Source organism: Rhinatrema bivittatum, chromosome 1 (genome assembly GCF_901001135.1).
Source record: "Rhinatrema bivittatum chromosome 1, aRhiBiv1.1, whole genome shotgun sequence".
Lineage (NCBI taxonomy): Eukaryota > Metazoa > Chordata > Amphibia > Gymnophiona > Rhinatrematidae > Rhinatrema > Rhinatrema bivittatum.
In genome coordinates this window covers 180461693-180478299 of record NC_042615.1, presented here as the reverse complement: position 1 = coordinate 180478299, position 16607 = coordinate 180461693, and the positions used below count along the sequence as shown (strand labels likewise).

The 16607-nt window shown below is 46.4% G+C and overlaps 1 protein-coding gene across 3 annotated transcripts in view; it reads left to right on the top strand.

The window, feature by feature from the left end:
- TBC1D19 (TBC1 domain family member 19) overlaps positions 1-16607 on the top strand; it is a 397957-nt gene that overhangs the window by 154439 nt on the left and 226911 nt on the right. For all 3 annotated transcript variants that reach the window (XM_029589774.1, XM_029589764.1, XM_029589755.1), the window contains exon 7: positions 7851-7897. In XM_029589774.1, coding sequence (XP_029445634.1) covers positions 7851-7897 — 47 coding nt within the window. The remainder of the gene's footprint in view (positions 1-7850; positions 7898-16607) is intronic.

The following is a 16607-nucleotide window of genomic DNA, read 5'->3' as shown; positions in this document are numbered from 1 at the left end:
TACCTGAAGAGATACTATCTTCTGCCTTCTTGACCTTGTCAACAGCAGTTAAATCAATTGCTGAAGCCTCAGAAGTTTTTAAAGAGGCAGGTTTGCTGCATGCCTTCACAGTTCCTAAGTTGTGAGCACATCTACAAGAAAGGAACTTTACCCAAGTTGGCTGTGGATCAGTAAAGAAGGCCGGAGACTGAAATGCCAATCTGGCGAGGACCAACTTTCCACTTGTGATCCCTGCTGACTTATTTTTTCTTTTGGACTTAACACTAGTCAGTCTGAGATATTGCTCGAGTGTTGATCAGTTTATTTTTCTTGTGAGATCTTGTATGGTTAGGATTTTTCTAGAATAGTTCAATATATGAGCATTTTGTTGTGTGCGTTGCTGTCCGACTTCTCTGCTCCGCCCACCTTACCTCGGCGATTCCCTCGGAGTTGATGGAAGGCTAGCTGCTGTGACGTTTCCAGGCCGTCCTCCTCTGGCGTTCCTGGACCGGCTCAACGCTGCAAGCCGCCAAGTTGACCAGATGCCTAAGGGCGTGCGCGCGCGGCCCGACTGATGTACCGGCATTGGCGCGAACCTCAGGGGCATCCCCCTGAGATGACGTCATCAGCTCCAGATATTTAAGGTCTCAGTTTTCGCTAACAAGACGAGTTAGCAAGGGGATTCGCTACCTCTGGGTATCATTGCGGATGGAATTCGCTCTCCGCAAGCCTAGCTACTCTGCCTCCTCGGACTTCACTAGAGGTACCCGCTCCTCGGGGGCCTCGCTCTCTCTTTTTCTTTCAGGTCGCAGTCCGGAACCGGTACTCGCTCCTCGAGGGCCCATGTCCCGGACCAACTCCTGAATACCACTTCTGTTAAGAAGTCATCGCTACTTACAACATTAGTGAATTCCATCTATCTCTCAGAGCTTTCCCTGGGACCAGGTACTCGCTCCTCGAGATCCTACTGTACACCAACTCCTGGGCTGCCTCAAGAGACTATTGTGTGAGTGTTACCATCAAGGACTTGTTCCTGAACTCTGCATGTCTTGCCTACTCACTTTCTTAGTTTGTCTACAGCTCAGCCACCTTGGGATCGCTGTTCCAGTATCTGAGGGACTACAGCCCAGCTGGGCGCTTCCAGCTCACTACTGCCACCTCTGGTGGTTTAATATATTGTCTAATAAAAGAACTAGTGTGTGTCTGTCTCCTACACTAAGCCTGACCAGTGGTCCCTCTCGGGAGCTCCCCCGAGGCATGTTCACCTGCCACTGGTCCAAGGAACCACCCACAACTATTCTAAATAATAACAGATTGCCATCTCCAGCAACTCCGTTAATAACAGATTGCTATTTCCCAGCTTTAACAACAGAGCTTTAATAACAGATTGCTAACTCCATGGATCCGGCATGACTCCAGGGTTCCGGCTTGACTCCAGAGTTCTGGCTTGACTCCAGGGTTTCGACTTGACTCTAGGGTTTTGGCTTACTACATGGATCCAGCACAACTCAATGCTTTACAGGCTATACTGGGCCAGCATTGCGGAACAACAGGACGCTTTGGAAAAACTTACTTCAGCTTTTCATCAGCTACACACACAGAAGGTTCAAAGCACTGCTTCTAACCATGAAGGTCAGTTACAGGAGGTAACTTTAAAGACTGCTGTACCACTTGCGGCTCCGATCCGCTTCTCCGGAGAAATACAGAAGACCTGGGGCTTTTTAAACCAGTGCTGCATGCACTTTACCTTACAACCATCTTTATTTCCTACTGCTTTCTCCAAGACTACCTACATCCTTTCCTACTTGGATGGTAGGGCCTTGTCTTGGGCATCAACCTTGTGGGAACACAAGGACCCTATTTTACAGGACGTAGAAGGATTTATGGACTTATTTAAATCTGTTTTCGATGACCCTGTTCGAACGTCTGTAGCCGGTTTTTCTTTGGTGGAATTGGAGCAAGGCAGCAGATCATTGGTTGAATTTGCCATAGAATTTAAAACTCCTGCGGCAGAACTTTGCTGGGACCTCAAATGTCTCAATACGCTCTTTTGCAGTGGCCTGGATACCCATTTAAAAGACGAGCTGGCTGCTCGCGAAACACCTGACTCGCTGGATGAATTAGTAGCCTTGGCCACTCGGATTGATCACCAGCTCCGGGACTAGGTGAAGGAACTCCGGCCTAAGATGTCATCTGGGTTGAATCAGGCTAGCTCTATACCTGCAGCTCAAAAGGTTCCAGTAATTTCTGCTGCTGATAATGATGAACCGATGCAACTTGGTCATGGACATTTGTCTTCTAAAGAGAGAAGATTTCGGAAGAAGCGCAGTCTTTGCATGTACTGTGGTCAGCCTGGCCATAATGTCTGTACATGCTCCATTCGTCCAGAAAACAGATGGGCCTAGGTCCTGCAGGAGGACTGTACTTAGGCCTTACCGTGTCCTCTCCTCCGCTTTCTCTCCCAGTCTCCTTGACCTATGGACAGATATCATTTCGGACGCCTGCCCTGGTGGACTCAGGGGCAGGAGGCAACTTTATTCTCAGAAGTTTAGTGGAATACTTGAAGATTCCCCTCATCAAATTGAAATATCCACTATTGTTATCTTCTATTCACGGAGAACCCTTACCGAGTAACTTGATTTGCGAAACCGTACCAGTTACTCTTCGCACTGGAGCGCTCCATACGGAATCAATCTCCTTCTTTGTACTGGAAAAGGCTATACATCCTATCATCCTGGGGTTACCCTGGCTGCAAGTGCACAACCCCAATCTGACTGGGCCTCCCTGGATCTGTCCTGCTGGGGCCCAGAGTGCCATGGCAGATGCCTTAAGGAAATTTCGCCTGTTACCTGCATGCCTACTACTCCAGTGAGGCTAGGACTGCCGCCCCAAGGCGCATCCTTCGGGGATGTTTTCTCTGAAGAGAAAGCTGGGGACCTTCCTCCACATGGGCTTTGTGTCAGTGCCATTGGACTGGGGACCAATGCTGAACTACCAGAAGGACGGGTGTATCCTTTGTCAGTTCTTGAGAAGAAAGAGATGTTGAAAGATGTGCCTGATGAGCCACAGTACATAATAGACCCGAAGAAGATACTCGTGGCAACCACTCAGTCTGTACCCGCTGGTAAAACCATCGTTCCTAAGAAACTCAGGAAGAAAGTGCTCTTTTGGGCGCACGATTCGAAGCTGGCTGGCCATCCTGGCCAATGCCTTACCCTGCTTAAAATACAGGAGCTGTATTGGTGGCCTACCATCAAAAAGAATACCTATTCCTACGTGGCATCCTGCTCCAATTGTGCTAAGAACAAACCTACTTCTGGACAACCGTGGGGTCAGATGCAACCTTTGCCAGTTCCGGATCGGCCCTGGTCACACATAGCTACTGACTTTGTAATCGATTTACCAACTTCCAAAGGAATGAATACCAGTTGGGTGACAGTGGATCGATTTAGTAAGATGTCACACTTTGTGGCGCTTCCAGGCATACCTTCAGCTTTGGAGCTTGCAAAGGTCTTTATACAGCACATATTCCGCCTCCATGGCTTACCTTCGCACTTCGTATCTGACCGTGGGTCTCAATTCACGGCACGATTTTGGAGGGCCTTGTGCAAGTTGTTTGACATCACGCTGGACTACACTTTCAGCTTACCATCCGCAGTCAAATGGCCAGACAGAACGGATGAATCGAACTATGAAACAATTTAATCGTGCCTATATCACATCTAGACAGAATAACTGGGCCGAATTGCTTCCATGGGCTGAATTCGCCATCAACTCTCATCCAGCAGCATTTACCGGATTGTCACCATTTGAAGTGGTTTTTGAACGTTCCCCAACACTGCCACTTCCACTGAAGCTTTCTGTGGTGTCCCCAGCAGCTCAAACCACTGCTGATGATATCCATAGACTGTGGCTTCAGACCAAGGACATGCTAATTAAGTGAGTGATCGTGCTAAGAAGTACTACGATGCCCACCTTGCGCAAGCTCCAGTCTTTAAGCCAGGAGACAAGGTTTGGTTGTCAACCCAGCACCTCAGACTCTATCTGCTCTCCTCTCGGTTTGCTCCTCGCTACGTGGGTCCATACCCAGTTCTTCAATGTATTGGCGAAGTCACCTACCTTCTGAAGCGACCACCTGATCTTACTATCCATAACACATACTACATTTCATTTTTTGAAACCATCCATACTCAACGAATTGTCTTCCTAATCTCAAGATCCACCTGTCATCAATGCAGAAGTCAGCTTGAGATCAAAATCGAAGAGGTCCTGGATGTTCGTATATGAGGCAAGATTTTTGAATACCTTCGAAGATGGAAACGTTCCGGCCCCGAAGTACACTCTTGGGAGCCTCAGACCAATATCTTGGATAAAGAGATTCTTTGTTGATTCCATCTCGCGCATCCTTCAAAATCCAAACCTGTTACCTGAAGAGGAGATCGCTGTTTGAAGGGGGGTACTGTTGTGTCCATTGCTGTCCCACGTCTCTGCTCTGCCCACCTTACCTCATTGGTGACTCCCTCTGGGGTTGATGGAAGGCTAGCTGCTGCGGCGTCTCCAGATCATCCTCCTCCGGCGTTCCTGGACCGGCTCGATGCTGCAAGCCGCCATGTTGACCAGATGCCTAAGGGCGCGTGCGAGCGTGGCCCGACTGATGTACCGGCGTTGGCGCGAACCTCAGGGGCGTCCCCCGAGATGACGTCATCAGCTCCAGATATTTAAGGTCTCAGTTTTCGCTAACAAGATGAGTTAGCAAGGGGATTCGCTACCTCCGGGTATCGTTGAGGATGGGATTCACTTTCCGCAAGCCTAGCTACTCTGCCTCCTCGGACTTCACTAGAGGTACCCACTCCTCGGGGGCCTCGCTCTCTCTTTTTCTTTTCAGGTTGCAGTCCGGAACCGGTACTCGCTCCTCGAGGGCCCACGTCCCGGACCAGCTCCTGAATAACACTTCTGTTAAGATGTCATTGCTGCTTACAACATTAGTGAGTTTCCATCTATCTCTCAGAGCTTTCCCTGGGACCAGGTACTCGCTCCTCGAGGGCCTACTATACACCATCTCCTGGGCTGCCTCAAGAGACTATTGTGTGAGTGTTACCATCAAGGACTTGTTCCTGAACTCTGCATGTCTTGCCTACTCACTTTCTTAGTTTCTCTACAGTTCAGCCACCTTGGGATCGCTGTTCCAGGGACTACAGCCCAGCTGGGTGCTTCCAGCTCACTACTGCCACCTCTGGTGGCTTAATATATTGTCTAATAAAAGAACTAGTGTGTGTCTGTCTCCTACACTAAGCCTGACCAGTGGTCCCTCTCGGGAGCTCTCCTGAGGGTGTGGAAACCTGCCACTGGTCCAAGGATCCACCCACAACTATTCTAAATAATAACAGATTGCTGTCTCCAGCAACTCTGTTAATAACAATTGCTATCTCCCATCTTTAACAACAGAGCTTTAATATCACATTTACAGCAGTCTTTGATTGAACAAAATGTTTAATTGGTGATTATCTCTATTGAATTTTTCAAGGGGGAGCTTTTGGGAGTCCAGAATGGTATGCTGGTCACTTTTCCCAAGAAGAGGCAGGATCTGCTTAAGGTGATGGGCAGATCATGCGTTTGGAAGGGATGGGGTGTGGGTTAATTCAGGTTTTTTATATGGAATGGTTTACAGAGGTATAGAGGCTGTGCTATTGGTGGGCAAGTTCCCTGTTAATGGTATTCCTGGGAGTGGGGGTTTAATAAACAGAGCAGTTTTTGGGAGGGGTGTATTCCATGTCGTGTTCTAGGACTCTAACCCTTGGTGTTAAGGATCTTAATTCTTCCAGAAAGAGACGGCTTTTATTTCAAGAATTTCCTCTTACATAATCTCCATAGCCCTGATACAGGAAACTCATTTTAAAGAAATATTATGAGTCTTTATTGACATCTAGGGAGTTCCCCAATAGATATTTTGCCACTAGTTCTAAGGAGTGTAAATATATGGGGGTTAGTATACTTCTTTCTCAGCATCTGGTCCATGAGATTGTTTTCCATTTGGCTGATCCTAAGAGCAGATTCCAAATCTAGACAATTAAAGTTGGTTGTTATTTGTATACCTTTGTAATATTTATATGTTGCAGGGTCGGTCCCTGCCCTTGGGGCTGCGTGCCCATTCTACTCAATCTCAGGTCACTTCTTGAGCGGAATGTCAACATATCTCGGTGGAAGAGATTTGCAGGGCAGCCACGTGGAAATCTTTGCATACTTTTTCCCAGCACTACCGTTTGGATGTCAAGGCTCCCGGTACGGGAGGGTTTGGAGAAGGTGTGCTTAGAGCGGGCCTCTCCAGATACCATCCCAGGTGAAGTGCGCTTGGGTACATCCCAGGAGTCTGGACTGATCCGGGTACGTACAGGGAAAAGAAAATTAGGTTCTTACCTTTGATAATTTTCGTTCCTGTAGTACCACGGATCAGTCCAGAGTCCCACCCAGATAAGTGCTACTATTGGGAGAGGCCATAGTGTATGTGCTGCTGCCTGTTTGATATTTTACTCCTTTTCTGTCTGTTATCGGTATCTCGGGTTCGTTTTCCCATTTGGGCATTGAGAACTGGTAATGAGGATTCTGTTGGACTGGTGTTGGTCCTGGTTAGAAGGTTCGTTAGCCAGTTTGATTTGTGATTTTCCTGCTCTGACATTAAGTAATACTGCTGGACTGTAGGTGGCACCAGCCTAGATATAGGCAGAGTTTTTGTTTGTAAACTTCTGTCTCCATCTGCTAGAGGGGGGGGAGCCAAACCCAGGAGTCTGGACTGATCCGTGGTACTACAGGAATGAAAATTATCAAAGGTAAGAACCTAATTTTCTTATAAATAAATAAATAAGATGGTATCAGACTTCTATCTTAACCAGTTCATCATCCTGCCAACATTTTTTTCCAGGCCCCATTAGCATCAAAGCGATAGAGCTCTGCACAGTTTGGACTGCAAAAGAGCCTTGGCTAAATATTTGGAGCAGCTAGAAGCCCTTAGACAGTTCACCCAACTTTTTGTTTCTTTGATCAGAAAAGGTTGGGGTTTACCATTGCCAAGCAGATGCTTTCCAATTGGCTAGCAGACTGCATCTCCTTCTATTATGCCCAGGCGGGATTGTATCTTGGGGGCCATGTCAAGCCTCACTCTGTCAGAGCCATGTTAGCATAAGTGGCCCACTTGCAAGCAGTTCCTATGGAGGAAATCTGCAGAACTGCGACTTGGAGTTCCATCCACTCATTCACACCTCATTACTGTTTGGATAGTGATGGCCAATGCGATAATAGGTTTGGCCAATATGTCTTTTGGAATTTGTTTGAGATGTAGAATCCAACTCTGTTCCCGCCTAGGGCCTGTTCTTTCTCCCCCACATGTTACCAACAAAACTGGTTATTGTTTTGCCTGTTGGCAAGGTTTGGTTTTTTTTTGGTCCTCTTTTATGTTGGGGCAACTTGTAACTAGGGGTTCACCCATTTGTGAGGACTGCAATCCTGCTTGTCTCAAAGAAAGCAGACTTGCTTACCTGAAACAGGTGTTCTCTGAGGACAGCTGGATGTCAATCCTCCTGAAACCCACCTAGGTTGGGTTTCTACTTTGTGGGTCTTTATTTACATTTTTCATTCCTCAATTCTGTGTTATAAGACTGAGGGGACCCTTTGTGGATGCATGGTATATTGCATGTTGGGCATGTTCAGAGAGGCTCAATCAAAGTTCTATAAACTTTGACATGTTTTCTATGATGGACTCCATCCGATGATATCACCCATGTGTGAGGCCTGCAGCCTGCTGTTCTCAGAGGACAAGTGTTACAGGTAAGCAACTCTGCTTTTTCATTGGCATCAATATTTCTTTTCTTTTTTTTCAGATCTAAGCCACTTTAGACCTGTTTATGCACCTAAGGATTTCCTTGAGGTAATATGAATGCCCTTGACCCAAACCAAAAAAATGTACAATTTTGTTGTGGACAATAAAGTTAATGTAATGTACAGGAAATACAAAAAATCTGCATAAAATGTATCAGAAATAGGATGATTATTGGATCATGATGGCAAGAGCTTCAGTTAGGTATTTTAGGGGTGATGGGGAAATTTTACTGCGCACTGCAAGAATACCTATATTCAGGGAGAGAGAGAGACTATCTACAAGGCCCTCTTAGTAATTAAGTATTTACCATATTTTTCGCTGCATAAGACACACTTTTTTCCCCCCAAAAGTAGGGGGGAAATGTCTGTGCATCTTATGGAGCGAATGTAGCATCACAGACCTCACGAAACCTCTCCCTCGGTGGTTAGCCCGGTTGGGGCATTAAAATAAAAAAAAGCTCACCATTTCACCGTAAATCGGCTCCATTTTCAGGCGGGGGACAGGTGTGAGCGCAGCATACCAAACCGGGCATTAAAATTAAAAAAAGCTCACTGTTTCGCCGCAGACGACTTCATTTTCGGGCGGGGAATGGGCGCACAGCTCAGCATGCCATACTGACTTTTCAATCATGGTATGCCGCGCTGTGCACCTGTCCTCCGCCCGAAAATGGAGCTGGTTTGCGGCAAAACGGTGAGCTTTTTTTATTTTAATGCCCGAACCGGGCTAACTGCCGAGGGAGAGGTTTCGCCACCACTGGAGGGCAGCCGCTAACAAGGCATTTCAGGTCCTCAGATCCTGCCTCCTCCCCCCCTCTCCCCCCCCCCCGGCTCCTGCTACAGAGTGCAGGAGCCAGAGCAAGCATGTGCAGGCATCCTGCTGAAGGAGGGACAAAAGGCAAAGAGCAGCATGAGAGCCTGGAGCCATTGCTGGTAAGATGGGGGTGAGAGAGAAGGAGATTCTTGGCAGGGGAGAAAGGGATTTGCATACAGGGAACGGGAGGTAGAGAGGGAGATGCTGCTGAGTGGTGGATTGGAGAAGGGGATTGGGTGAGAGCCATAAAGTGTTCTTTTTCATTTCTACAGGAAATTATAGTAAATTTGCTTATTAAAATATTAATTTGATTAATATTTTTTTTTACTGTCCTGACTTCTGTGCACCAAAATATACCGATACTTTGATATTTACCGGTACCTGGAAAAATGAGTACAGTAATACAGTATTTCCCCACTGATTTTTCTCATTTTTGAAAGAAATTCCAGGAAACATAAAAATAAAAAATAAGGCCCCTAAAATTGATCTAAGAAAATCCATTTTTCAGTAGCATTCTGTAAATCACACCAAGCACGGCTGTACATTTCCCGTCCGTTGAAGGCACTTGATTGTGTGCCTCACAACACCTCGGATATGCAGAGATAGGACAGCAGTATGGATCCGGCCATGTTGGCAAACTGGAAGTTTGTTGACCAACCTGACACCTGTCGGGTAAATTCTGCATGGATGATGGTTTGGCCTTGGCAGTATTAAGTGGACCTATAATGCACAATAAGAATGATGAGGGAGGACCATCTCATATTTTTAATTTCTTTTTTTGTCTTTGACTCCTTCCTGGGGCATTTTTGCTTTTGAGCGGTGGCAACGTTTCTGTAGAATCAGCTTTCCTTTTTAGTCCCAAATCTTGTCCTCCTCCCGGCACTTCCCGCAGCTACGCCCAGACATTGCTGTCCCCTCTCTGCTGTCTCTTACAACCCAGTGGGAAAGAAGCAACTGCGTGTTGGAGGGAGTGGTGCGCTATTGTAAGGATCGGTGGGCGGTTGCAGGCTTTCCTTTAGCTGCCCCACGTGCATGCTCCAGCCTGTACCTGCTTGCCATGCATGAGTGCATTTCCCTCCGGCAGACTGACAGTTCTTTCATTACAGTATTTTCTTGCAGAGAAATACCATATTCTCATGCTACATACAAAGATGTCAAAGCAAAAAAGGCTAACACATAAAATTCCTTTTAAACTGGAGGTAGTAAAATATGCTAAGGAACATGGAAACAGAGCAGCGGAGAAACATTTTGGGCCACCTCCAACTGAAAAAATGATAAGGGAGTGGAGGAAACAGGGGGATCAGCTGCAAAAAGCAGATAAAAGTAAGCACACTTTTTGTGGGCATGCTACAAAGTGGCCACAGTTAGACCTGGACATGAAAGAATGGATCACACATCACAGGAATAATGGCTTCTCAGTCTCTACAAAAATGATAATATATGAATCCAAACGCATTGATGTAGAGAAAGGCATTCAGGATTTTACTGGATCACTATTGTGGTGCTACAGATTTATGAGGCGATGTGGCTTTGCTATGTGCACCAAAACTAGAATTATTTATGTAGATGTTTTATATACCGATGAATGTTGGAACATCTCATCGGTTCACATTAAACGAAAATCAGCAACAAGCGCTTTACAGTGAAACAATGAACATGTGAATATAAAGATAGGGTAACATTGAATGATTTACAAATTATAAGGCATAAAGTATAAAATATGAAGCTTAAAAATATCACTATTTACAAGAATATCACTATTTACAAGAATGTCATGATGGACAGTGGGGAGTAGACGTTATGGGAGGGAGTAGACGTCATAGGAAGGAAGCGTGCTATTCAGAGTATACTTGTTTGAAAAGGCAAGTTTTCAGGTCCTGTTTGAATTTTTTTGGGCTTGATTCTTGATGTAGTGAGGGGGGGGGGGTTTGTTCCAAAGGGCGGGCGCAGCTAATGACAGTGCCCGAGCTTTAGTGGAGCTGAGCTTAGAGTCTTTGGGTGATGGGATATGCAGTGTTGCTCTGTGTTGCTGTCTTGTGGGTCTGTTTGTGTTGTGAAATGTAAGGTGTTCTTCTAGCCAATGCATATTTTGGTTGCGGAGGGCTTTGTGGACTAGGGTGAGAGATTTGTAAGTTATTCCTGCAGTGACTGGAAGCCAATGTAGGTGTTGCAGTACAGGGGTGTTGTGGTCGCGTTTATGGGTGTTAGTTAGGATCCGGGCAGCAGCATTTTGGAGTAATTGAAGTGGTTGCAGCGTGCTTTTGGGTAGTCCTAGGAGCAGGGCATTACAGTAGTCAATTTTGGATAGAATGAAGGCCTGTAGAATGGTGCGAAAGTCACTGAGGTGTAGAAGGGGTTTCAGTTTCTTGAGTAAGTGAAGTTTGAAGTAACAGGCTTTGATTGTATTATTAATGAATTTTTTGAAGGTGAAGTAGTTATCGATAGTGATGCTAAGGCTGCGCACATGTTGGGTGGAGGCAGTGGCGGAAGAGGGGGTGTTTGATTGAAGGGGTGGGGAGATGCTTTGGGGTGCAATGTAGAGAAGCTCTGTTTTGGCAGTGTTGAGTGCAAGGAAGTTGCTTGTCAGTAGAGTGTTAATGATCGATAGGGTGGAGTTCCAGGTCTCTGTGGCTTTGTGAAGTGTGTCATGTACAGGTATAAGGATTTGCACATCGTCAGCATAGATGAAATGCGGGAGGCCTAGTTTGGATAGAAGGTTACAGAGGGGGAGGAGATAAATGTTGAATACAATGGAGGAAAGAGAAGAGCCTTGTGGAACACCTTGTGCAAGGGGGATTGGTTTGAACGTATAATTGCCTGTTTAGACACTGTATTGCCTGTCCTATAAGTAGGAATGAAACCATTGGAGGGCTGAGCCTGTAATGCCAATGTCAGTAGAGGCATTCTGTTAATATTTTGTGGTTGACCATGTCAAAGGCAGAAGAAATGTCAAGGAGGATCTGGATATGTGAAAGACCTTTGTCAAGGCTTTTGAGGATGTAATCAGACAGAGACAAGTAAGGTCTCAGTGCTGTGAAGTCAACGGAAGCCATATTGTGACTGCGAGAGAATGTTTTCGTCAAGGTATTCGGTTAATTGTCGATTGACTGACTTTTCTAGGATTTTGGCTATTAGGGGCAGGTTCGAGATGGGGTGAAAATTGGCGAGGTCGGAAGGATCAAGTGTAGGTTTTTTCAAAATGGGTTTGATAATGGCATGTTTAAGATTTTTAGGGACGATACCAAGTGTGATGGATCTGTTGATGATATTTGAGATAGACTTGGCAATGATGTCAGGGATGGTGAAGAGTGTTTTTGTAGGGATGGTAACTAATGGATGTGTGCATGGTCTCATTTTCTTTATGATGGATTCAATTTCCAATGAGGAAGTAGTTTTGAGCGTGGGTAGCCTTGCATTGGTGTTGTTGAGGATGAATTCAGTGGATGCCTGTGTGGAGGGGAAACGTGACATAATGTTGACAATTTTCCTGTGGAAGTAAGTAGCTAGGTCCTCGAATTTGCCTTGATCGCCTGTGTCTCGTGTGAAATTTGGGCTGGATTTTGTTAAGCTGTTTACTAGTTCAAAGAGGGCTCGAGGATTGAATTGGAGATTGTGGATTCTGTGTGCGTAGAAGTCTCTTTTAGTTTTATCGATAGCTGTTCTGTATGTATGGAGGAAGGATCTGAAGGTAGTTAGTTGTGCAGGGATGGGATTTTTGCGCCAGTTTCTTTCTAGTTTTCTGAGGTTGTGTTTCATAGATTTTAGCTCAGTGGTATACCATGGTTGTTTTTTGGTTTTCGCTGGGTCGATCACACGAGTTTGCATAGGGCAGAGCTTGTTAGCTATAGAGTCGGTACAGTGGCTCCAGGAGTTAAGAGCAGTTTCTGCGTCAGTTAAGTCGAGCTTGTTGAGTTCTGTAGTGAGGGCTGCTACTAGGTCTTCTTGGTTGCAATTACGCCTGAAGTGAATGGTTTTTTTATTGGATTGTATGGGTGTAGAGGTGTTATTTATAATGCAGGTAATGTCAGTGCGGTAGTGCTTGGACCAGGGGATAGGGGAGCATATGGGTAAGTTGGTTTGAATTTGGGTATTGGTGAAAATGAGGTCTAGGGTGTGACCTGCTTGGTGTGTGGGGTTAGAGATAAGCTACTTGAATCCTAGAGTGTCTAGTGCAGTTAGGATGGCATCACAGGAGGGTGAGATAGGAGTAGTATCAACATGGATGTTAAAGTCTCCTAGGATAATAGCAGGTGAGTGACAATTTATGTGTCTGGAAGTATATTCGATTAGGAGGGAGGGGTTCTTTTCAAGAAGCCCTGGGGGGGGGGGGGGGCGTAGGCTAGGCAGATTTGCAGGTTAGGTGCAGTGAATATGCTGATTTCTAGTTTGTAAGGTGGGGGAATGGGTTTGTGTGAGATTTTTATGGCCTTTTTAGCTGCTAGGAGGAGACCGCCTCCTTTTTTTTAGGCCTGGGGATAGAGAAGATATCATAAGTTTCAATCTGTAATTGGTTGTTGAGGGCGGTGTCGGTATCCTTTAGCCATGTTTCAGTAATGGCTAGTATGTCAGGTTTGTCGTCTGTAAGTATGTCATTGATTAAGGAGGTTTTTTTGGAGATGGATTGGGCATTTAGGAGGAGGATTGTGAAGGTAGTAAGGCCAATTATTTGTGTAAAAGGAGTGGCCATGATGGGAAGAAGGTTTCTGTGACGCTCTCGTGGGAATTTGGGGAGGGGGTAGTGGTGTGCCAAGGGATAGTGTTTGATAGAGGGTATGAAGAACGTGTGCATAGTTGTTGCACAGTGGATAATGGAGAAGTCCCAGAAGGTGAGGAAGACAGGTAAATGCAGGGGGGCGGGGGGGGGGGGGTGGTGGTGATTAACGTTAAGTTGGGATGGGGGGGTGATTAATGGTGAGTTGGGATGGGACGAGAAACTCTTTAGCAGGAAGGGGGGGTGTCTCTGTGTGTATGCGGTAGTGTGAGGTGGCGGGAGGTGGCGGGAGGTAGGAATCACTCCAGGGATACACGAATAGGAAAACTCCTAGAAGGTATAAGGCGAATTGTTGTTGTACGAGTCCTTCTCGGGGGAGAGTTAAGATATTGGTGATCCCTGGGGAGTCGTGGGCTGGGGAGGGTGGTGGATAGTAGTTTCTAGTCCGGGTTGGACTTCGAAGAATAAGCGGGTGGAGTCATTGAGTTGGAGCTGTCTGAGATGGTGTTGAGGGGACCCAAAAGGGGGCGCACTAAGGGGCAGGCCCCTTAGGTCGCGTTCCTTCATGCGCGTGATGCCCAGCGCGCGGCGCCGCTGTAGCGAGCCCAAATTTAAAGGGCTGAAAGGCCGGCCTCCCAGGCGTCGGCGTGGACGCGGCTCCCACCCCTTGATTGGTGGCTCGGGAGTGCAGGTGGGTAGGTGGAGGGCACGGAGCGTTGGCGTCGGCGCGGTCCTTACTTTTCTCTCTCTCTCTCTCTCGTTCTCAGTGGTTCTGGGGGCGGCGTCTCTTTTTTTTTTTTTGTCTTTCTCAGTGGGGTTTCTTTCTTTCTCTCTCTCCCGGCGTCTCTTGCTCTCTATCACTTCTGGTGGTGTCTCCCTCTCTTCCGGTGGGACCGGGACAGCTCCGGGTCGGGTCCGCAGCGAGTGGCGAGGGGGTAGGCCTCGGGTCGGCAGAGATGGCAGGCCTCAGGTCGGTGGAGACGGCAGCGAAGAAAGGACGTGTCGCTGTAGCGAGCCCAAATTTAAAGGGCTGAAAGGCTGGCCTCCCAGGCGTCGGCATGGACGCAGCTCCCACCCCTTGATTGGTGGCTCGGGAGCACAGGGGAGGGTAGGTGGGTGGCACGGAGTATCGGCGTCTGTGCGGTCCTTACTTTTCTCTCTCTCTCTCTCTCTTGTTCTCAGTGGTTCCGGCATCTCTTTTTTTTTTTTGTCTTTCTCGGTGAGGTTTCTTTCTTTCTATCTCTCCTGGCGTCTCTCGCTCTATATCACTTCCGGTGGTGTCGCCCTCTCTTCCAGTGGGATCGGGACGGCTCAGGGTCGGGTCCGCAGCGAGTGGCAAGGGGATAGGCCTCGGGTCGGCGGAGACGGCAGTGAAGAAAATTAACCTTGGTGACAGTTTGGTGCCGTCTGCCCAGCAGGACAACACAACCGTGTTGCCAAAAGAATATGAATCAAAGATTGTGTCTTTTCACAAATTTGTAATTGATGCTAAGAAGAAAAATGATTTTGAAATTGGCCAGATTGGGAATATGGATGAAGTCCCACTAACCTTTGATGTGCCATCTAACAGGACTGTTGATCTGAAAGGTGCCAAAACCATAACCGTGAAAACCTTAGGACATGAGAAAACCCATTACACGGTTGTCTTGTCCTGCTGTGCAGACGGCACCAAACTGCAACCAATGTTAATTTTCAAAAGGAAAAAATGCCAAAAGAAGCGATCCCACAAGGAGTTGTGCATGTTCATGAGAAAGGATGGATGGACGAAAATGGAAGGGGGTATGGGTTGAAAAAGGTGGTCCAAATGTCCTGGAGGGGTTCTGAAAAAACCTGCCCTATTAGTGCTTGACCAGTTTAGAGCACATATTAACGAAACCACAAAAAAGCGCTTTAAAGAAGTGAAGATTCATCTACCTGTAATTCCTGGGGGTCTTACCAGCCAGTTGCAACCTCTCGACGTTTCCATCAACAAACTGTTTAAAGTCTTCATGCGAGAAGAGTGGAACAAATGGATGGCTGCTGGTAATCATGATCTGACACCTACTGGACAAATGAAAAGGCCCACTATCACTCAAGTTTGTGAATGGGTGAAAACATCATGGCAGTCAGTGAAGGATGAAACCGTTGTACGGTCATTCAAAAAATGTGGCATTAGCAATGCCTTAGATGGCACTGAAGATGATATCATATATGAAGATAGCGAAGAAAGTGATACCAGTGATTGTGAGCAACTGAGCTTCATAAATTCTGACACTAGCGATTATGAGTTCTTGGGGTTCCCAGACAACTAGAAGAATACTTGAACGTTAAAGTCTCTCCTCATTTGTTAATGACAGTGATGATGGTTCTTAATATTGCTGTTCACTTTACATTGTTGAAATATTATTATATTTATTAAATATTTTAGAACACCATTTGATTCAGAATATTTTTTTTTCTTATTTTCTGCCTCTAAATCCTAGGTTTGTCTTATGTTCAGGTGTGTCTTATAGTGCGAAAAATAGGGTATATCTTTATAGGAGGGCAACCTGATAGGTCGAGGTGAGGTGTTAGTGGTGGTTTAGGGTTATGGGGCCTGTTTTGCATGTAGATTGAGACATACGAACAGCACAGTACACCTTGGTTGAAGATTAGACATCATTTGGCGTGAGGAAACTCTCACAAAGATGAAATTTCTACTGTGATTTCTCACCCTAGTTTGATGGACTCTATAACAGGGTACCATGAATCTAGGGTGAGAGAACATAGTACAAATGTTCATCTTTGTGAGACTTTCCTCACTCCAAATGATGTCAAATCTTCACCAAGGTGTACTGTGCTTTTCATACATCTCACTCTACATACGAAACAGGCCCCTAAACCATAAACCACCACTAATACCTCACATCAGGTGGCCCTTCTATAGAGATATAAATAGCTGCACACAGTGAGGCCCTCCCCAGAGGCTCTCTCTCTCTCTTTCTCTCCCCCCCCCCCCCCCCCCCCCCCCAAGAAATGGCCAAAATGCAATTCCAAAAATTTATCATGAATTGCATTATGGCCATTTCGGTCACATCGCACAGCTTAACGCCAGGGGAAAAGCTGTAGTTATTTCCGGTGTTAAAATTGTGTGATAGCATGCGTTATGCTATCACATGCCGCGATATGGCCCCTCATTTAACTAAAATCCCCCTAAACTCCTTCCCTGATCCCGCCCACCTCAAAAATATGCATTCGCGCCACGTGATACTATACTTT